The sequence below is a fragment of the Malaclemys terrapin genome, chromosome 2 (genome assembly GCF_027887155.1).
Source record: "Malaclemys terrapin pileata isolate rMalTer1 chromosome 2, rMalTer1.hap1, whole genome shotgun sequence".
Taxonomy (NCBI): Eukaryota; Metazoa; Chordata; order Testudines; family Emydidae; genus Malaclemys; species Malaclemys terrapin.
In genome coordinates this window covers 42172439-42195572 of record NC_071506.1, presented here as the reverse complement: position 1 = coordinate 42195572, position 23134 = coordinate 42172439, and the positions used below count along the sequence as shown (strand labels likewise).

At 40.7% G+C, this 23134-nt stretch overlaps 1 protein-coding gene across 1 annotated transcript in view; it reads left to right on the top strand.

Annotated features, from left to right (window-relative positions):
• The window catches only part of PLEKHF2 (pleckstrin homology and FYVE domain containing 2), a 34666-nt gene extending 11981 nt beyond the window's left edge, over window positions 1-22685 (top strand). The window contains exon 2 of the mRNA XM_054020383.1: window positions 20277-22685. Coding sequence (XP_053876358.1) covers window positions 20291-21040 — 750 coding nt within the window. The 5' untranslated portion in view covers window positions 20277-20290 and the 3' untranslated portion in view covers window positions 21041-22685. The remainder of the gene's footprint in view (window positions 1-20276) is intronic.
• The last annotated feature ends 449 nt before the right edge of the window (window positions 22686-23134 follow it).

Below are 23134 nucleotides of genomic sequence, written 5' to 3'. Positions count from 1 at the left end.
ATAGAGCAATACAGTGGTTGGATTAAGTCTTCTAAATGTTGCTGAATGTTCTCATGAGTAGGGATTGTGGGGTTTTGTGGTTGCAGCACTTGGACCTCGGCCAACTCACTAAAGATGTGGTATTTAATGGTCTCTGTTCAGAGGTCCAGAGTGAAAAATCATAATATGTGGCATGATACCATTGGCAGTCTGTACAGTGAAGTCATGACGGAGCTGTCTATTGACCCCTTGCCTACCCTGGAGGAGTTTTCCACCTTGTTCAGTTGAACTGCTGGGAGCCCTGGTGTAGACAGGGCTTTTGTATCTAGACCTTTGTTTTTACCTCTGCTTTCAATAGGCTTAACTTAAATGGGACTGGCCATGGTAACCTGTTTACGTTATGGCTCTTACTGATTTAATTAGTGTTAGCTCTGATAGAATTTTTGGTTTTGGTACCCATCCCTGGAGTAGACACAGCCACAGTCATGTCCACACTACAAGGTTAATCTATACAAAGTGAGTAAATGTGATTGCAAACGGAATGCCCTGGTATCACATAACATTGCTTTGCAAGTGTTCTGCAACAATGCTTCAACAATATTCCAACCCCGTTAAGCAGATGATTAGATTAGCCATGTTGGCCATCTAACAATATTGTAGAAATATTGTACTGTGGCTGTTTTTGAAAGTAGAAATTTTTTTTTATACTGGTTCAGCTTTCTGTTACTGTTTGCAGGTTGAAAGAGACTGATCCCACCAGGTCAGAAATGGAAGCTAAAATTGTGTGTGTGTTTAGCATTCTTGCTACTGCATTTGGGCCCAGTTTCCATCTGTGAGAATGTCTGGAATTGTGGGACCGATATGGTGGTGGTATCCTCTGATTATCATAGAGTTTCGCACCTTGAGTTGTTATGTGAATGGCCAGACACTTTTGTACACTTAAAATTGGCATGTGCACTGAATTATGCCCAAATCATTGTGTATTCATTGGTTTAGACATGCTGTCTCAACTTGCATTTCTTAGTGTTCTCACTGTGAATTTTGGAACTGCCTAAACGGCTAAATAAGTTCTTCTTCAGCAAATTATGACTGTTTACAAGTGAGGGCCCTTCCAGGCTACAACTCTCTCTTTTTGTAACCATTTCATGACTCTTATCTGATCTGGCTACAACAAACATGGTTGAATTTTGACAACACAGCAGCTATGTTGAACCAAGTCAGGTGAGTAATGAAATGATTACAAAAACACTCTTGAACTTGTTGTGTGGCAGAGCGCTTACTGGTAAGCAACATTCTTTTGTCACAGAGTTGAGTTAATCTTCCCTGGCAATCCCATGTTTCCTACAGCGTGGCACCAAAGAGTGCAAGCCCAGTAAAGAAAATCAGAAGTGTATGTCTGAAAATGTAGGCAATTCATAACATTGAGAGAAGGTAAGGTTCTCTGCATTACATTAAATAATACAGTTGTTTACATTAAAGTATTCCTTTACTATTACATTATTATGGATTAGATGTCCGTTCAGGTGTCTGGGAAATGTGTTCTCTTGGAGGTAAAGATTAAAGGCAGTCAAGTATTTTATTTTTAACATACAGGAAGCTTAGTTGAAAGTAGGTGTGTATAGTTTAGAAGTGCCAAAATAAATAAGCATCTTCCTTGTATTCTAGATACCTGATTTTTATGTATAAGAGTGGAATGAAAAGGTTTGTTTTAATAAACATTTGTTTATCATGTTACTGTAGAGATTAAAGACACTGTTCTTGCTTCAAGCATACAAAGCAGTATTATCTTTTACTTTGTGCATTTGGGACCAACTTCTGTTTTTCAATGACTTTGAGTCACTGAAAGCCTTTAATACATTTAGTCAGTTTCTGACCTGAAGTACATGAGGGAAAATGTAATTTGATAAATCTTTTACTTGAGAGGTTTTATGGTAGGCCTTATATTAATGGGTAACTTAGACATACAGTAGAACCTCAGAGTTAAGAACACCTTGAGAATGGAGGTTGTTAGTAACTCTGAAATGTTTGTAACTCTGCACAAAACGTGATGGTGGGTTCTTTCAAAAGTTTACAACTGAACATTGACTTAATACAGCTTTGAAACTTTATTATGGAGAAGAAAAATGCTGCTTATAACATCTTAATTTAAATGAAGCAAGCACAGAAATAGTTTCCTTACCCTGTCATTTTTTTAAGTTTTCCCTTTATTTTTTAGTTTACATTTAACACTGTACTGTTCTGTACAGTATTTGACTTTTTTGTGTGTGGCCTGCACTGCCTGATAGTGTACTTCTGGTTCCAAATGAGGTGTGTGGTTGACTGGTCAGTTTGTAACGCTGGTGTTTGTAACTCTGAGGTTCTACTGTATTTGTGTTGCATTAACATCATAATTAGTTACATAATGTAAACTGGTGTGTATATGTATATATAGATATATAATCAAATCTGATCAATAAATGCTTACAAAATGAGTCTGGCAACGTTTGTAAAGATATTGCAAATCTAGATTTAATTTTTTTTATTCTATAGTTCAGAATGTTATGGCAACTAGTGTAGTGGGTCTCAAACTTTTTTACTGGAGACTCTTTTCACATTGCAAGCCTCTGAGTACGACCTCCCCTAATAAGTTAAACACACTGTTTAATATGTTTAACACCATTATAAATGCTGGAGGCAAGCCGGGTTTGGAGTGGAGGTTGACAGTTGGCGACACCCCCATGTAATGACCTGGCGACCCCCTGAGGGATCCCAACTCCCAGTTTGAGAACCCCTGCACTAGTGCTTCCATGGTTCTGCAAAATGCTGCAAAAAGTTAAACTTATTTTAGGATTTAAAACAAATGTTTTGACTATGGGTTCCCTTTCCTTAGCCATATATTGTAGCAACATTAAGGTTTCTGTTCTGCAAATACCCATTTGGGATGCCATCCAGCTTGCAGCAAAAGCAGTGAAATTCTTTCCATTGACTTTAATTTGAGTTGGATCAGATCCATGCATAACAAGGATGGGAGCACTTGCATGTGTTAAGTTGATCACTTGCACAAGAGTTTGCAGCACTGGGTCTTAATTTGCAAACTTTCCCAAAACTGAGCTGAAATTACTGATGCTGTTTCATAAACAAAAAGCCTACACTAGTCGCATGATGTTTGCCAAATATGGCGTTGGAGAGGGTTATGTAAATGATCTTTCTAAATTTCCTGGCTACAGATGGAGTCATTAACAGTCTCGAAAGATAATATTGTGAACAAAATTGTTCAGATTAAAATTTCTAACTTGTTCTATGAAACTGGAAAACAAGTAAAATAAAGTTGAGTGTAAAAGGCATATCGTGTGTACATATTTGCACCATTTAAAGTGTGCTGGATAGGTGAAAATGTGTATCTGAACACTGACTTTAATTTTCAGGATTCCTCCTTTCTAGACCTTTAAAATATATATATATAAAATATAATCTACTTGCCAGTGGAGAGTAGGAAACTCTGCTCTTTTTTTTTTTTTTTTTAAATCCAACCTTCTCATCACCTCATTGTTCATAGTTCTGGTTATCCAGCTAATTTTTAACATTCTTCTATAACACCAAGACTGAGTTGTCTATGTGCTTCTTGAGTCCAGCTCTCCCATCCATAGAGGAGCACTTAGTAATTTAGTGTGTATGTGCAGTTTGAACTTTCAGCAGCCTTGGAAGTTGTTGAATACATTCCCCTCTTCCCCCCCCCCCCAAGCTGTATCCTTCTCTTAATTTCTTCGTCACATTTTCTGTCTGATGTTGTTAGGCTTCTTGTACTACCATTTGACTGTCGAGATATCAGTGTTGCCTATCTTATGCATAAATGTTTACTTGTTATATTTTTTTCTTCCTAATGTTGATTGTCATTCTGTCTTACTTATTACTGTGAACAATACTTGCAAGAATGTTCTGAAGTTCTTCCCTAGTCGAAGTTATGAAGACTGGGCCACTGGCATATTTTATGTTCATGTATATGCCATTGAACTGTATGTTCTCTTTGGTGTCTTATAAACTTTCCCTCATTATACCTTCTAATTATGTATTAAATAATTGCTGAGATAGGATGCACACTTTTCTTGATGTTGCAATACTCAATTCATAGTTTCTTTGGCTTGATACTTTCTGTCCCCATACAGGCTTTTTATTAATTGTAGATCTCGGAAGTCAATAACCTATTCCTGAGGAATGTAAATTTTCTTGTGTTGGATTTTATCAGATGCCTTCTCAAAATCCACAATGCACCTATACATTTCCCTTTGCATCTCTATCATGTGATTGCATAAGATCCTCAGGGCAAAGATTGCTTCCCTTATGCCTACAACTGGGTGGAAACCAAACTGACTTCTGCTACATTTTGTCTGAAGATGTTGATGTATCCATGTGCTGACAACTTTCAACAAAACTTAGTGGTGGCTTATCAGGCTTATAGTTCACTGTTGTTTATATATCCTAGCATTATTAATCTTTGGTTGAGTAATTAAGACTGAAGTCCGTTGAAAGTTCTCCTTGTGTGTATATCTGAAAAGTTTTAGCAGGTGTGTGGTGTTTTTTTTTTTTTTTTTTTTTTTTTAAATGGAGATATCCCATCTCCTAGAACTGGAAGGGACCTTGAAAGGTCATGAAGTCCAGCCCCCTGCCTTCACTAGCAGGACCAAGTACTGATTTTGCCCCAGATCCCTAAGTGGCCCCCTCAAGGATTGAACTCACAACCCTGGGTTTAGCAGGCCAATGCTCAAACCACTGAGCTATCCCTCCCAGGTTAGTTTTTGACTCTTCATTCGGGGACTGTAGCATTTCAAACAGAACACCATTCATTTAAGCGGCTTTTCCTCACTTTATACTCTTCATCCCTATTTCTATCTTCCACATTGTAGTATGCAGTGCTTTTTCTTCTCCTCTTGCAGTGTCTATATCTTCAATTTTTCAGGATTGTCAAAAACTTCCTTCACGTATTCTGTCCATCTGGAATACTGTCGGTTTTGTGGCACACTCTCTGCCATCCTTAGACTTAATGCAGCTAATTCCTTTTCTTGACTTCTTGATTTGTCTCATGATTCGTTTTGTGGTGTGGTGAATCTTGTGTCTGTATCTAGTTTCACATTTTTTTGATTTCCTCACTTTTCCCCTAACAGATTTAATAAAAAGGAATTTATACTGGATTTTGATGACTGACATAGAATATTAATACTTTTTTGCTGACAACTCTAAAACCCCCTCTTCCCTTCTCATAGTGTTAGTGTAACGGGATCCCTGGGGTACAACCTGGAACTGTGGAACCGCTGTGCTTCCTTAACTCTGTAGCCTTGACGGTCTCACACAATGCTATGCCAGAGACAGGTAGCAACACCCCTCCAATTGCTGTGATCACTCAGCCATTAGCATGTGGAGCCCCACACCCAACTAAATTGCACGAATGCTCCCTGAGTCACTCATGAATCATACAGTGCGAGCACCCTTCACCTCAGCCTTGCACTCCAGAAGTATAGCCTCTTACTACTTAGGACTCCACTGGACAGTGCAAGCTCATTAATTAGTTTGCCACTGACAAAAGGGTAGTGGATGTGCAACAGCCCTTGTTAACCTGAGCTGAGATTCCCTAAGTACTTCAACCAAAGCCATTCTGTTTTAGGTAACACATAAAAAAGCCTTATTAACTACAGAAAGATAGATTTTAAGTGATTACAAGTAGCAGGAAAAGAGATCAAAGTTGGTTACCTAGAAAGAAAAATAAAAACGCAGTATAAATTCTACAGACTAAGCAATATTTGAATCAAGCAGTCTGTCTCACCCTAATAGATGTTACAGGCAGCTCACAGTTCTCAATACACAGGCTGGTTTCCCTTCCTAGCCTGGGACCAATCTCCCCAGTTCAAAGTCTTTGTCTTCCAGGTGTTGAGATGGGGGACAAGAGAGGCCAAATGATGTCACTGTCCCTCTTTTATATTTTTTTCCAGCTGCTAAAAAGAGCCTTGCTGTGACGTGCAGTCAGGCAGTCCTCATTGCCTGTCCTCTCTGAGAAGTCTCTGGGATCAACGCCTGTCTGACCAGCGTTTGTTGCTCCTTTGTCCCTACTGAAAGTCAGCTCTGGGTGTCTCCCAACCTCACAATGTATTTCAGTAACACATACAGCAGTACTTCATAATTTCATGTACAATGATAATACATACAATCCAACAGGATATTAAGGTTCAACAGATCAAGATTTTTTAAATGATATATCACAAGGCATACTTTGTATAAAACATATCACATGACAGTGGTGAATATGGGGGGTCCAGGGTGCTACTTTGAGGTACAGAGTGTCAGTTATTAGTTATATTTGAGTGAAAACTGTATCTGTCCTCTTAAAATAGATTGTATATCGTACAGGGGAGACATTTTACTGTAAAAGTTGAAATTGGACAATGATGGCTATCATGATCTACAAGTGATGGCAAGGGGAAAAATAGTAAAATAATAATCTTAATAGTATGACAGTAGAAAATGAGACCACATGCGTGAGGTAATGTCTTTTGGACCAACTTCTGTTGGTGAGATAGAAAATTTCAAGCTCACGCGGAGCTCTTCAGGTCTGGGGAACGTACAGTACTTGGTGTCACAGCTAAGTACAAGGTAGAACAGATTGTTTTGCATAAGTTAACACATTTCAAGAGAGCATCAAAGGTGAAGTGGCCCATTAACACCTCTCCAGTCATGGAGGGAGAGGAAGCTGCAGAGGTGGGGGTGTTTAGCAGAGATTGTTGTAATAAGCCATAAATCCAATGTGTCTATTCAATCCATGATTTTTAGAAGTGTCCTACAAAGTTATGGATTTAAGCTCCCAGACTCTACTTATGAAGGTGTATTGAAGGTTTGTGATTACTTTGTGAAAAGTGTTCACCCATAGGTAGTGTTTTTTGTCTATCATTTCCTGTGAGTTCATTTTTGAGAGTAGTGATTCTTGTTTCACCATATAGTTGTTATGGGGGTATTTAGTGCACTGGATGAAGTACACCACATGTGTAGGACTCATGGATCTTGAAATGTGTGTTGGTGGGATCATTGTAACAGTGGAGATGTCTACAGGTTTTTCATCTGGGAGGGGCTGGTGCTGCTTTGACTTGGTACCCTGGTCTGTGGGGAGCTTGCTTCTGATGGGGAGCTTGATGAAGTTTTTGTTGTTTGAAAGCCGGAAGAGGGGTTTGAGGAAAGATTTCTTTCAGGATGTGGTCTGGGAAGGTTATTCCATAATTGTCTGCTCTGGTATCTGCCACTCTTAGTCAGAATAATAGATTAGGTCAGTGGTTCTCAAACTTTTTTTCCACAGACCTCTTGAAAATTGCTGAGGGTCTTGGCGGACCACTTAAGGATCTTTCCAAACGTTGTTTGTACCATTAGCTAACTATTGTAAAGCACTTTGGACAAAAGCGCTATATAAAAAAAACTCAATAATAAACAACATTTTTTTGTTCTACAAATAAAAGCACACAACTCATGTTAATATCGGTAGTCTTACCTTTCTAATGCAAAGGATGTGCCCTCTCTTACCCGGCTGTGGCAGACCCTGAGCTGGGGCTGGGAAGGAAGGTAGGGGTGTGTGTGTGTGTGTCTCTCCCTCTCCCTCTCTCCCCCACCACGGTAGCCCCTGAGCTGGGGCTGGGAAGGAGTGGGGTCGCTCCCCTGCCACAGAACTGAGTCTGGGAAGAAGGACTGTCTTTCCCCGGCAGATGCAGCCTTGGAGCTGGGGAAAGTCGCCTCTTTCTCTGGCCACTGCAGCCCTGCATGGCTCATTTATTTGGGTGGCCCTTCATTTACTTGTGTGTGGCCACCCAGGCATGCACCTTAGAGGGAGCTATCCTCGGACCACCTCAATGGAGCTTGCAGGCCACAGTTTGAGAACCTCTGAATTAGATGGACCTTTGTGATCCAGAGAGGCAGTTCTTACATTCCTGAATCTGCAGACAGCTTTAAGATGTAGCTGTGAAAGATGAACTGTTCAATTCATGTAAATAGATGAACTCTGGATTCTTAAATATTAAATGTCAGCATTAACTTCTTCACTGCTAATCAGTTTAGCAGAAACATCACACTGATGTGCTTATTGATAGCCTTATTGCCTTACTGTATCTGCTAAAACATCTATGTCTACACTATGAACCTTACAGTGGCACAGTTGTATCGCTGCAGCAGTGCTGCTGTAAGGGCTCCCATGTAGCCGCTTTTTGCCAACAGGAGAGCTCTCCTGCCGGCATAATTAAACCACCCCTAATGAGCAGCGTTAGCTATGTCGTCAGGAGAGTGTCTCCTGCTGACATAGCGCTGTCTGCACTGGGACTTATGTCAGGCTACGTCTACACTACAGGGGGGAGTCGATTTAAGATACGCAAATTCAGCTACGTGAATAGCGTAGCTGAATTCGACGTATCGCAGCCGACTTACCCCGCTGTGAGGACGGTGGCAAAATCAACCTCTGCGGCTTCCTGTCGACGGCGCTTACTCCCACCTCCGCTGGTGGAGTAAGAGCGTCGATTCGGGGATCGATTGTCGCGTCCTGATGGGAAGCGATAAATCGATCCCTGAGAGGTCGATTTCTACCCGCCGATTCAGGCGGGTAGTGTAGACCTAGCCTCAGTCAGGGGGGTGTAGTTTTGTGTTTTTCACACCCCTGGCCTGGTCCCCACTAACCCCCCACTTCGGACTAAGGTACGCAAATTCAGCTACGTTAATAACGGAGCTGAATTCGAAGTACCTTAGTCCGAACTTACGCGGGTCCAGACGCGGCAGGGAGGCTCCCCCGTCGATGCCGCTTACTCCTCTTGCCGAGCTGGAGTACCGGCGTCGACGGCGAGCCCTTCCGGGATCGATTTATCGCGTCTAAAACCAGATGCAATAAATCGATCCCAGAACATCGATTGCCTGCCGCTGGACCCTCTGGTAAGTGAAGACATACCCCCTGTCAAGATTTGCTCCTTCCAAACATAGTCTTCTCAACCTTTGCCTAAGAAGGGGAGGGAAAGACTAGCTTTGTTTCTTACCCCGCTGTCAGAAGCTTCAACTACATCATGCGCAAAGAAAAAAAAAAAACAAAAAAAAAAACCCCACCTCACCCTCTAGAAGGCTTATCCCCCATCTGTTCCTTAATCATTTGATAAAACCATTTCCCCGGATAGCTTCTATAGTATGCTTTTGCATTATCAATAAAAAGACCTGCAGCACACTGAAAACTTGAAAAAATATGCCCCCTGACCGACCTAAGTTTCACTGACAAAAGAGACTGTGGACAGCATTATGTCAGCAGGGGAGGCTCTCCTGCTGGCATAGCTAGTGCTACTCATTGGGGGTGGCATAATTATGCCGGCAGGAGAGTGGTAGATGGGAGAGCTTACAGCGGCACAGCTGTAGCGGTACAGCAGTGCTGCTGTAAAGTCCATAAGGATGTGTCTACACTATAGGTGGCTTTCTACATCAAGATTGAGGCAGTAAGGTCAGTTTGGTAGTTCTGAGTCTGCCATTCCTGTACCTGTTTAGTAGAGAAATAAAGGATTTCAGGCACAACTGCTGTCAAGCTGGTATCTTTCTTAAGCACTAACCTCGCTCACTTCTAAAAATTAGTTGTATGCGTGCTTAGTTTGCTCTTAGTTTAGTTTTACAGTTACTGTTGCATTGCAGCAGCATTTCTAATATAGCACTCTTAAAGTAAAACAGTAAAATTCCCATTATCTGAACTTCTCGGGCAGCATCAAATACATTTGGGTAATTGAGAGTCAGAACAGGAAGTCAGCTGGTTCTTGGTTGGAAAGGGAGGGCCAAGCAGTTGAGTTTTGGATGACAGGGTTTCTGCTGTGTAACAAGATTTTTCTTTATTGTCCCCTTCCCTCTCCTTTTCTAGCGAATTACTTTTGGTACATTGCGCAAGCTTTAAATGACTACAGTGGCAGGCTGCCAAGTTTATGGTAAACTTGGTGTGTTACCTGAAAGCTGTTGTTGGAATATTTTCACAGTGCGAGTTTGATAAAATGTTTTGGTGTCGCTCATCTTAAGAGAAGTTCCTCTTTTTTTGGTCTTTCTGCTCTCCCCAGTCTGAGTTAGGGTAGAACATAAGCACGACCATACTGGGTCAGATCAATGGTCCATCTAGCCGATGTTCCCTCTAATTTTTTCCATCCATGTACGGAATAAATTTTATGTGCACCGAAGTAATGTGTGGATGTGCACCACTAGTAGAAACAAAAAACCTAGTTTTAATGTTTTTTTTTTTTTTAAAGTTACCCCAGGGATAATTACTCCAACTAGGACAGGTTAGGCATTTTAGAACTCAGTACTCAAAGAATTAAATTTAAGCATAAAAGAAATAAAAATTATGAAATGTATAGACCAGTTAAAAAACTAAAATAACACACTTAGAAAGAATAAAATTACAGAGAATATATGTGCATTGCAGGAAGTACCAAGAAGTAACAATAACAAAAATAATAGTATGTGTTGGGATGGTGTGTGCGTGAGAGAGAGACCGAGACTGTGTGTGCTGGCTGCTGGGGAAGTCTCTGAGAGATGCTGTGCACTGTCTCTTTAAGGCACTCTCACTTGCCATGGGAGGGCTCAAAAGGCTCATTCAGACTTCAGACCATTGCAGCTCTCCTGCTCTTGAGCCCTGTCCCCCCCCTTCCCTGCTCTGCAGAGATAGGATACAGAGGGGGAGGGGAACACCCTGACATCAGCACCCTCTTCTCTCTCCCCCACTCTGCACAGCCAGCAGGAGGGTCCCAGGAACAGCTGGCCCTGGGCTCCAAGGCAGAGGGCAGGAACAACATGGCTGCAAAGCAGCGGGGGGGAGGGACACATGAACACATGCTGCCAGATGTTCGCAGTTCTGCTAATGAAGTGCGCGGCCCTTGGATCACTCCTGGGCGGCCGCCCAACTGCACAGCTTAGAGGGAATGCAGCATCTATCCCAGTATCCTGTCTTCTGACAGTGGTCAATGCCAAGTGCTTTGGAGGGAATGAAAAGAACAGGGCAGTTATTGAGTGATCCATCCCCTGTCATCCACTCTCAGCTTCTGGCAGTCAGAGGCTAGGGATCCTCGGAGCATGGGGTAGTGTCCCTGAGCGTCTTGGCTAATAGCCATTCAGGGACCTATGCTCCATGAACTTATTTTGATTCTTTTGTGGACCCAGTTATACGAAGAAACACATGGGATCAAAGTATTACTTATATGGTGCCTAAACAGTGAGGTCGTTTGGGTCCCAAGTTTTCTAGGCTCCTAAAAGTTCCTCGAGACCAAATTTTGGCATATGTACGACAGTGTTAATGTGCTTCAGGAGACTTGTTGAGTCCTCCTTACTTAGAGAAGGATCACCATGTTGCAAGATTTTTTTGGGGGGGAGGATGATTGGAAATAAGTCACAGAGGTGGCAACTTCAGGTTTTTCTCCCAGTAGGAAAAAAGTAATCCTGTCGTTTCAGTTAACTTGAGTCCCATCCTCACATACAAACCCTTAATGTGAGTATGATGGTAAACTTGTGCAGTAACACCGCTGTGTGTAGCTGGAGTGTTTTGCAGTATGGCCATTCTTGCTTGAGCTAGGCTAACTCAGAGGAGTTAATTTGAGTGCGGATAATGTGTTTTCATTACAATTAACTCGTACACTAAGGCAACCAAAATAGGGGTGGTCAGGAGCTCATTAAAGCAGGGATATAAATAGAGAGCACTGGATAGCTTGTGGAAGGGCCCTGAAATAGAATAGGAAGAGTTTTCCTTGTCCAGGGCAGGAAGTAAGGAGGAATTGGAGAATTGGCAATATACTCAAATTAAATCTCTTTGCCTTTTGTTACTCCATTCATGACTCCCAGTACATTGTGGCCAAGATGAAGAAATGCTCTATGCAGAGCTGTGTGCAACTTCAATTATCAGGTACAATATCCTTGTTCTTTATCATTCCCTCCACCCCAACTGTTAATTGTGGATATAGCCTGGGTATGGCTCCTAGAGAGCGGCAAAGACGGTAATGTAGTGGTAGGAGGCTTTATGAAATGCTAATGTAGATATGGCCATCGTGACTATTATCAGCAAGTTAGAGTTAAGGCTAAAACCAGAAGTTAAACAGCAGGATGCTATATAGATCAATAGAGAGACAAGCCTGGGTTTTCTGCTATTTGTTTTTCACTCTTGCTTGACAGAATTAAGCTTCAATTTCTTATTTAAATGTAGACTTAAGGATGAACATGAACTATATTGACGATATTTGTTGCTTGTTTATTTGGCTGGTTTTAACCTTTTGGGATGTTGAGATGGTGAAATTAAAATACTTCATTCTAGTATATAGTAGCAATCAAAGCTATTTTGTGGCACAAAAGCAGCAAAGGTTCGGAGTCCAGTTATTGAACTAAAATTTCTGTATGAAATACTAAAGTGTGTAAAGTGGGGGGGAATTGCTTTAATCATAAGTGCAGCTTGTTGTGTAGTGTTTAATGTAATGAAATTTACATATTACAGCAAGATACTAACTTAAAGAAGTCATGATAATTAATACAAGTAACCTCAATAAAATGAAGCCTTTGCTCAGAATCTTCAATTAGAAATGGTCTTAAAAGGTGTGAAGCTCCGATAAAGTATTTTTGCACTCTGTGTTAATAATTTATGTATTTTACATTCTTCAATAAGGCTGAAATTACAAAAGGGCTGTAGGGAGGAGGTAATTAACTTAATGCACTCAAGGAGCATCAAATAAAATCAGTGTTATTGTCTCATTGTGTTACTCCTGAGGACATTCTACAAAATTCTGCAAATTGTATTTGTCAAATAAATGTGGAGGCTCCAGCATGGCACTGGGGAGCACAGGCCACTGGCTGCACAGAGGTGGGAGTTCACTGTGCAGCTCCCTCCACCTCCAGGACATGGACTCAAGGGTGAGGCTGAACCTGAGGCTGCACCCAATCATGACAGAGCGCAGGGACCGGGCCTGCCCCAGAAACACCCTAGGGTTCTGCCCTCCCTGCCAGGTGGGCTCAGCAAGGCAGGATCCAAGTGTGGAGAGGCTTAGTGTGGGGAGATCCATATGTGGGTTGAGAGGGTTCTCTGTGGGACAATCTGGGTGTGGGCAGCTCAGTGGGGGACTTGGATGCACAGGGGCTTGTCGGGAGGGTTCTGGGTGCATGGTAATAGGACTCTGCAGGGGGGTTCAGGTGAAGGTGGTTGGACTCTGGGGAGGGGATAGAGCTTGGCGGGGTTGTCTGGGTGTGGGGAGCTCAGTGGTGGGGTCCAGATTCTGGGGGTGTGGGGATCCAGGTGCAGCTGGTTGGGGATTAGTAGCTTGGGGATCTGGCGGGGTGGTGCAGGTGGAGTGGGACTCGTCAGAGAGGGTTCTGGGTTCTGCCCCACAATGATTTACCTCTCTGCCAGCTGTCCTGGGCACCCGATACTACTGCTGGGGAGGGTCGCATGATCACTCTTGTTGCTTGCCTTTGCTTCCTTGTCAGAAAGTCATTTTTTTCTGGGGTGGAAGCAAAGAAATCTGTGGGGGACATAAGTTCTCTGCATATGCAGTGGCACATAATTCCCCCAGGAGTAATCATGTACAGTGAATTCAGCTAGTGCTAATATGTAGTACTTGTTTCACAGGAGTGTTCAAGAATGGATGCATAGCAAAATGTGGGTTGATTGCATTTGTGTTCAGTAATTGTTACCATATGGGTTAGGAGCAAGAGAGGAGGTTTGAATTATGCAGAATTTGTGGCCAGTCATTTTGTAAAATAAAAATAGATCCATAAGTCTGAATGACTTGGAGCATTTTCTAAAGAGATTTAAAATACATAGCCCAGTTGTTTTTTTCCTGTTGAAGGGGTAATTTACAGTATTGTTCAAGAGCAACATTATTGCACCAAGGTAAGAATATAGTGAAATGCTGCAATGGCTCAGGTTACTGTGTAAGATCAGAATTGGTTTGGACTATGATAAACACAGTATGTCAAGATTCAAAATGTTCCTCGACTTTCACAGCTACAGGACTTCTGCCTTTAAATCTGTTATATTCAGGAGATGGAGCCATTTTTTGTATAATGTGCTGTACACTAGTACTCTTGTTTATCTTGATTTATGTATTGTGCATTTAGTATCACTTGTCAACTGATCCTTCAGACAAACTTGCTTTTTGTTTTGGTATACGTAGCCTCTTGTTTGAATTCCCACGAAAAACTTTAATTAAAGTTGCAAATGTAGATCAGTTGAATTAAAGATGAAGAATCACAAGCATTGGAGCATGAAATAAAGAATTACAAACCAAGTTCATACACAAGATATTTAAACGGCCATTTAGCCTGTTACGCTTGAGGATCAGCATTTTGGCCCTCCACCGGGACTTTAATAAAATTTGATTATGAAAGGATATGACCTGCAAATTTTAAACTGAAGTATTTTAATCAACCCTGTTGCTATGGGGAGAAGTTGGTGGTACCATGTCCAACTGTCTCCCGCTACTTCCCCTGCATACCCAAGAACATAGGACTTTCCATCCTCGATCAGAGACCAGGTCCATCTAGTCTAACATTCTGTCTCCTACAGTGGCCAACTTCAGATGCTTAAAAGGAAGGTGTAAGAACCCCAGAGTAGGTAGATATGGGATAATCTGTACTGCACATCAGGTCTGATCCTGTTCTTTCACAGTTGGAGATTGGCCTAAGGCCTGAAGCATAAGGTTTAATGTCTTTTATGCAACCCTTTTATTATGACTTTTATGGATATTCTTGATAGCTATAAAATTATCCAATCCCTTTTTAATCTTGCAAAGTTTTTGGCCTCAACAGCTTCTTGTGGCAGCGAATTAGAGTTTTATTATGCATTGTATGAAAAAGTATTTCCTTTTATTGGTTTTTAATTTCCTGCCTTTTAATTTAATTGAATATATCCTTATTTTTGTGTTTGAAATGGGGAGAACCTTCTCTATATAAAATAATGAATGCTATATACTTTTATCATATCTACATGTCCCTTCCAAAGTAACATTCCGATCTTTTCGGTCTTGCTTTTTTCCTTGCCTTCCATCATTTTTGTCACCCTTCTTTGAACCCCTGGTAGTTCTGCAATATCCTTTTTTTGAGACAGAGTGAGCAGTATTGCACATAGGATTCCAGATGAGACCACACCATTGACTTATATAAAAGCCTTCTCTGTATTATTCATCATCCCATTCTCTGTGCAACTGACTGTTTTTTATTTTTTTAACCACAGTTGCACAGAGCAGAGCTCTTCATTGAGCTTGGTTCTATGATGCCTCTGTCCCTTTCCTGAGGTCATAGTTAATTTATAATACTGTAAGATGATAAAATTTTACCTCCAATGTGCATTACTTTGCATTTATTTATATTGAATTTCATTTGTTATGTTGCCTGGCGTGAGCCAGGAGTGTTCTGAGCAGCTCCCTGTTGGCCTTCTCTGCAATTGCAGAGGCAAGAACTGTCCGTTTGAATGCCTGCTTCCCTGCTGGGCTGTGGAAGCCTCATGGGGGGTAGGATAGGTCTTGTGGGAACACAGGATGGCTCCCCACCCTCACAGAGCCGTTTGGGACAATCCAGGAGAGGGCGCTAAAGAGAAGTTGAGAAATAGCAACCAGCTGTAATGTTGGGAATAGCTGGAATGCAGCACGTGCCAGCCATTCCTTTCGGCCCCCAACATTCCTGCCCTTCTCCTCCTCCTCCTCCTCCCCCCCCCCCCCCTCCCGAGCTGGAGCTGCATGGAGGGAAGCATAGCAACAGAATATGAAGTCTCTGCTCCCACTGGGAACTCTGCCTCCCTGCAGGAGGCTTGTAAGTGTTTTGTTTCCCTTTGTGTCACTTGTGGGGTGTTAACTTTGGGGTCTCTTTATCTGACTTTGGTATTATCTAAAGCTGGAGGTTGCACTGGTTTAACTTAAATCATCTTATTTAAACCAGTGACTGTCGTTTGTGGACATTTTTTTTTTATATATCTGTTATTAACTGGTTATGTTAAGTTGGCTTGCACCTGTAAACTTACAGAGAAATTGCATCAGGTTAGAGCATGACCTGGACAGCATTTAGAAACTGACACAACATTTAAACACTGCTTAGCATTTGGTGTAAATGGGGGTCATTATGTTTAACATAACTGAATGCTAAATTGTTTTTAACGTTATTAATTCTCAAGACTGCTCAAGATCATGGTTTAATATGATATAATTCGTATCTATCGACAAGCCCAATAGGTTGTATCTGGAAGGCTTCAAGAAACGACTGTCTTGTTTTCAGTCTGCTTCTGCCTGTGAAAGCTCTTAGCTGTATCAGAGGCACTGAAGATGGATGTTTGTAGTTTCAGGAAAAAACCCCCTACATTGCTTCGTGTTTGGAAAGGTTAGAAATGTTTTGAATGAGTTCTTAAAGCCTGCAGAAATTGGTTACATGTCACTGCAAAATGCAAGGTGGAAAAAATTGTTTAGCATAAGTAGTTAGCGCACACTGTAAGAGACCATTCAAGGTAGAGTGGCTCGTTAACATCTCTGCAGTCATCAGACAAAAAGAGGGAGTTAGTGAATAGTGTCTATCAGAGTATGATTTAAGCTTTCAGGGTTTTGAAAGTGTTGTGCAGGTTTTCTTTGAGGATGAGGACTGATAGGCCAGATATAGAGTGATGGCTCTGTGAAGTGTTCACCCACAGGTGATGTGGTGTGTTTGTCTCTGATAATTTTCCTATGTAAATTCAATCAAGAGTGTAGTGATTGTTTTGGTTTCACCCACTAAGGACTTGTCTGCACTGCCACTTTACAGCGCTGCAACTCTCTCTCGCTCAGGGGTGTGAAAAAACACCCCTATGAGAGCTGCAACTTTCAGCGCTGGAACATGGCAGTGTAGATAGTGCTACAGCGCTGGGAGCCACTCCCCTCATGGAGGTGTTTGTTTTTGTTTATAGCGCCGGGAGAGCTCTCTCCCAGTGCTGGTGCTGCAACTACACAGCCACATTAAAGCGCTGCCGTGGCACCGCTTTAATGTTGCTAGTGAAGACATGCCCTTAGTTGTTGTTGGGGCCTTTAGTGCACTGGATGAGGTACACCACATGTGTAGGGCCCACGGATCTTGAAAGATGTGTTGTGGGGGTGTTGATTATTGTAGCAGTGGAGATATGTCTGCAGGTTTTGCATCTGTCATTATGGCATGGTCTGGGGCCACTTTGAGTTGGAATGAGCTTGGAGACTTTCTCGAGCCCTCCCACTTCTTAGAGAGGTGGCGAGTTGTTTGAGCCAGCTCCTGAGAAGCAAGCTGCTCCCCACAAACCAGGACATGCCAACTCAAAGCGGCACCAGACCTAGTCTCCTGCCCTGCATAACACAGGCCATAGAACTTCCTGCACTGAGCCCAGTAACTTGTGGCTTAATAACAAGTTATAGGTGGAGTCACTAAAACCCATGTTCTGGAACCCATACATCTTAAACTGTCTTTTATCTTTAATTACCCTGGTTAGAATTTACTCTTCTTCTCACTTTGAGAAGCTATCCTATTAAACTTTTACCAAAAAAATTTGCTGAACAAAGTACTTTTTACAGGTCTGCTTAACTCCTTGTGAACTGGATCAGTGAAGCTATGCTGTGTTCTTCAGTGGGTTAGTTAAAGCATGCAGCCAGCCACCTGGGCACAAACTATGAAATTTATAGAAGAACAAGTTTTGTTCTATATATTTTCATAGCTTATTCTGTGCCCAGTTGGCTGTATGCTTTAGTAATGTTCGCCTGTGAATTCGATAGATACCCTTTGGACCAAATCTGTGACTAACTTCTGTTGCTTTGTAAATTTAATTATAAATGGCTGCTGGAATGAACATGCCTCAGCTTTGGCATCTAATCATTCACAAAAGGTTGCTTATTACAAGTGTACCATTAAGCAAGAGTGGTTACACAACTAACTGTTACACAAACAAGAAATTTATCCTGTTCTTCAATAGTCAACAATCTGGACTGGTGATTTTGATCCTCAGACAGCAGCTAACAATCATAAGACTTATTGGTGCTAAACCTCATTTGCATCACATCCCCAGGCAGGGTATAGTCAGGCAGCAAGCAAGGTATAGTCAGGCAGCAAGCAATCCTATTACTTATTGTTGCTAGTACTTCTCCAGAAAGTAAATGATCTTCATGCTGGCAGTTGTGAAGCTGATCACTTAGTTTGAAACACTACTTACATTTTTAATTCTTTTTGTGATAGTTAGAGGTGTACTTACTGCTTGGGTTTAGGACACCTCAGTGGCACATATATCTGGGAGGTGTGGCTAAAATTAATAACTGTAGGTGGAACTTAATACTGAACAAGAATTGTCTTTGGAGTATAGGTGCATGCCATAGTAATTCAAGCAGTATGTTTGGATTCCTTGAATATGACTAAAACCCCAAATTGTCCTATTTGGGTAAACTTGAATAAACAAAAGAAAGTGAAGAATTAAACAGGTACTGAAATATTTCATTTTAATGTCTCAGGCATTTATGGGCACAAAATAATGTGAGATATGGTGGAATCGTAGTTTACACTACAGGTTAGTCGGTATAACTTGCGTCGTTCAGGGGTGTGAATAAGTCATCCCCGGAGCGACACAAGTTACATCAGCCTAAGTGCTGGTGTGGCCAGCACTATGTGGGTGGGAGAGCTGCTACCGTTGACATAGCTACTGCCTCTCAGGAAGGTGGTTTTATTATGCTGACAGAAGAGCTCTCTCCTGTGGGCAGAGAACATCTTCACCTGTAGCGCTTCTAGTATAGACTAGCCCAGAGATGCCATAAGAGCAGTTACTGCAGTATTTAAACCTCATAAATGGGTCACTGAGGGATTATAAAAGCCTGTGATAAATGTAAACAAAACCCAAGAAACCTCTCTTGTCATGTACCTTTTATTTATTGGCTTCCTCTGGAGCTTGTTGCTGTCGTATGAGGCCTCCCACCAGTGAGAACCAGGGGCAGTACTCTGGTGAAAAGCCCAGCCCACAGAAGCTAAGATTTCTGCTGGTATACCGTCTTTGAGCCCAGTTTAGGGAAGTGGGGCTCTGTTTTTTATATTAATCTCTGGTTAGTAGGTGTCCATAAACTTCTACCCAACCACCTTTTAGCAGCTGAAAGAGAAGAGGGGCTTTATGTTCTCCCCTTTCAGTGCCTCTTTGTTGTGATGAAAGTTGGGAGGAAAACAGGTCTCCACTCTCCACCTGTTTTGAGGAGGTAGGTCTTCTCTGTATAGAACACCAATACTTGCTTTTGTTCAGATCTTTCCCAAGCATCAGCAAAAAGACACAATTCTTGAAAGTTTACTGTTGACCTTAAGGTTCTGAATAGCAGCTATGAAACTAATCAACCCTCACTTCCTTTTTTCTGCCTGTCGGCAAAGCTCTGAACAACAGAAGATGCAGTGAAAAACTATCTGCAGATGCATGAAAACACTTTTGCAACAGTTTTCTTTTTGTTCATATTTGAAAGACTACTGTATCTGTGCAACCATAAAGGCTAGAAACTTTTTTGAGCACTTCAATTCTGTGGAAATTGATGATTGTTTAGAAACCTATCCTCACCAAGAAAAACTTCACAGTGAGGAATAGGCAGGTGTAGAATTTTCAGCCCATGACTGAAATGTATGTACAATGCAACTTAGCAATATTTTTATTTATACGTGTGTGTGTAAGATACTATATACATTTATATACTATACATATAACAATACTAGATACACTTAAGAATTAAGGTAATGGCTAGCTGTATTAACAATATTTATGCTAGTGTGTCCTGTGATGTTCCTGTTGGTGTTAACTCAATTTCTAAACAAACCATCAGTTGTGTTAAACTTGTGAATGTTAGAGCTTGCGAATAGTGTCAGACATTCAGAAATATAGTCTAGAGAACAGGTACAGCTCAGCAGTGGCTGTGCAAGTCTTTCTATGCTGGTCTACCAATGGGCATTTATCTGTACCTGGAGAAGGGACCACCTCTAGGGATAAGGAGGGTCATTCAATCTCCTACCCTGTCTCCGAGTATTATCAACAAGGTTGCTATTGGTGTCGTTTATGGTGGTGGTTTCTGTGATGTGGACACCTGTCCACTGGGAACTAGACAGATCAACTTTCTTTCAAATAGCCTACTAAAAAGGCATCCATTGATGGAAACTTTTTTAATTGTTACTGACCTGAGCAGGAATTGAATACAAAAGTGCTATCAGTTAGCAGTGCCCAGAGCCATCAGTCTTGTTAGCTGTTTCAAGTAATTTGTTTTACTAAATTATTTGACTATAGAATGCTTTTGTGAATCAGTCTTATTCTAACAAAATATTAATTTTTGTTTTAGGATACCTGTAAAAGATGGTGGATCGCTTGGCAAACAGTGAAGCAAATACTAGACGAATAAGTATAGTGGAAAACTGTTTTGGAGCAGCAGGTCAACCTTTGACTATTCCTGGTCGTGTTCTGATTGGAGAAGGAGTGTTAACAAAGCTGTGTAGAAAGAAACCTAAAGCAAGACAGTTTTTCTTATTCAATGATATTCTTGTCTATGGCAACATTGTTATCCAGAAGAAAAAATACAATAAACAGCACATAATTCCACTGGAAAATGTCACTATTGATTCCATCCAAGATGAAGGGGACCTACGGAATGGGTGGCTTATCAAGACACCTACAAAATCTTTTGCAGTTTATGCTGCCACTGCCACAGAGAAGTCTGAATGGATGAGCCACATAAATAAATGTGTTTCTGATTTGCTTTCCAAAAGTGGGAAGACTCCCAGTAATGAACATGCAGCTGTCTGGGTACCTGACTCAGAGGCTACTGTTTGTATGCGTTGTCAGAAAGCAAAATTTACACCTGTCAATCGTCGTCACCACTGTCGCAAATGTGGCTTTGTTGTATGCGGACCCTGTTCTGAAAAGAGGTTTCTTCTTCCCAGTCAGTCCTCCAAGCCTGTGCGGATTTGTGACTTCTGTTATGATCTTCTTTCTACTGGGGAGATGACTACTTGTCAGCCCACTAGATCAGACTCTTACAGCCAGTCACCTAAGTCCCCTTTAAATGATGTATCCGATGATGACGACGATGATGATAGCAGTGATTAAGGACCAAATATTGTTTTCAGGCGTTGCAATTGGTGTTTTGAACTATAAAGAGCTGCTTTTGGGGAAACCTGTAGCCAGACGCCTCTGAAATTCTATTCTAGCCATAAAATTTGCCTGAGTATCTTCAACTACAATGTGCCTCAATACGAATGCTCTAGACAATAGGCTTTTCACTCTTCTGCAGGGATAAACTGTTGCAAATATATCAGATAATTTTCCAACTTCTTATACTTGAGTTATGTCTAGAGTAGACTTTTTGTTGAAGATTGGAAAATTCAGCGTAGCTTTCTTTATTTAACAATCATGCTACATTATTTGATAGTGATACTTTATCATTTCTGTTTCTTTATATGGTAAAATAATAAACATGCATGAAACTATGATAAATATATTTTGGTTAATTCCATCAAATGTTTAGCTTTTTCTAACCATGTTATGTAATGATAAATTGAATTGACATTTTGAAACATATATTCATACTTTAAATGTCACTAATTTGGGGGGGGGAAATTGTTTTGCATTTATTTATGACAAGCAGTGCCTTGTAATGACTGTGGTGTTTCAGGAAGAAACAAACCTGTTGCATACTATCTGGATTTGCATGGCACAGATATCTGAGAAATTGATGGTGCTATTGAAAATAATTGCTGTGGTAAAATAAGGTTTTGGAAAGCACATTATTGTATTCACACCAATGCAGTGAGTGACTATGGCCCCAATCATGTAACCTAATCTGTGAGGGCAGTCCCAGTACACGTGCAGATTCCCACAAACTTGAGTGGGCTTCCACAAAAGTTGTAGAGGCTCACTCGCATGCATCAAATTACTGGGTCAATATCTCTGGTGGATAAATTTAATCTGATCTTCTCCACATGGTTATACAATCTTATTTCTCTTCAAAATAGTTTTAAGATTTCTTGCATTTTTATATTTTATAGGTATCAGAAATAATAATTGACAATTGCATTGTTAAATTTTGACTGGTGGTTTAAGTAACATTTTGTTGCTGAAATTTATTAAATTGTTCTGAATTGCTTCCCAACACAACACTAATTTGTTTGTTTCACATTAGCAGGAGGTATTTTTAGGTGAAGATTGGAATTTATTTTTAAATAAGCTAGTGTGAAAAATTTCTGACCAACAATCTGTGAACACCTTTGTAAAAATGGCTCTTCTTTATACACAACAGACCTCAAGTTAAAAGGGGAATGCAAATTATTTCCTTTTAAACATTTTATTTATATATATACATACACATATACACACACACATGACCAAGAAAGCTGTAACAAAGTTACAGAATGGTCAGTGCAGAAAATGTCTCTAACAGAGTTCACTTTACTTTTATCAAGTTTTTTTACAAAAGTGTGATATTCCTATATAAATGTAAAAGTTAGCTTTGTGAAAATTTGTAAAACCCTAAACCTGTTGACATTTCTATATTTTTATAATAGTCAATTTTTATGTGGAAAAAACCTCTGAAATAATTGTATGGGAATATAGTAGCAACTGATTTTATAAAAAAAAATGTTAAATTTATATATAGATCTTTGTTTATTAAGTGACAATTTCTGCACTGTTTGCCTTGGCTGGCAATAATTGGGTTAAAAGTATTTATTGAATAAACGGTCAATGCTGCATATTGCACTAGTCTCCCAATCTGTACATTGTAACTGTTTTTAGCAAAATTACAATGTAAAGCAATAAATCTCAATTCAGTATCCAACTAGCTAAAGAGTGCAATTAACATAATTTGCTATAATTGAACAAAGAGATGCTATTTTCTTTAAAAAGCACGGAAGTAAAAAGTTTGATCTGCTTTAAAAGAAATATTGAAAGGGGGAAAACACTTTCTGTAATTAGGTCTTACAGAACAGGGGTACTCCATTAATATTACCTGATAAGCAATAAATAGGGGAGTGTGCTCAAAAGGATAGTTGTAATAAATCAGTGTGCTCCTACTCTGATTCATAGGAAACAGTGACTTGCAGAACTAAGGGAAAATGTTCTGTTTTTAGAGTATTTTCGGGCAACAAATCTTACCTTTGTGCTTATGCAACAATATTTCTGTTTCAGAAATGGAAACTAAATTTT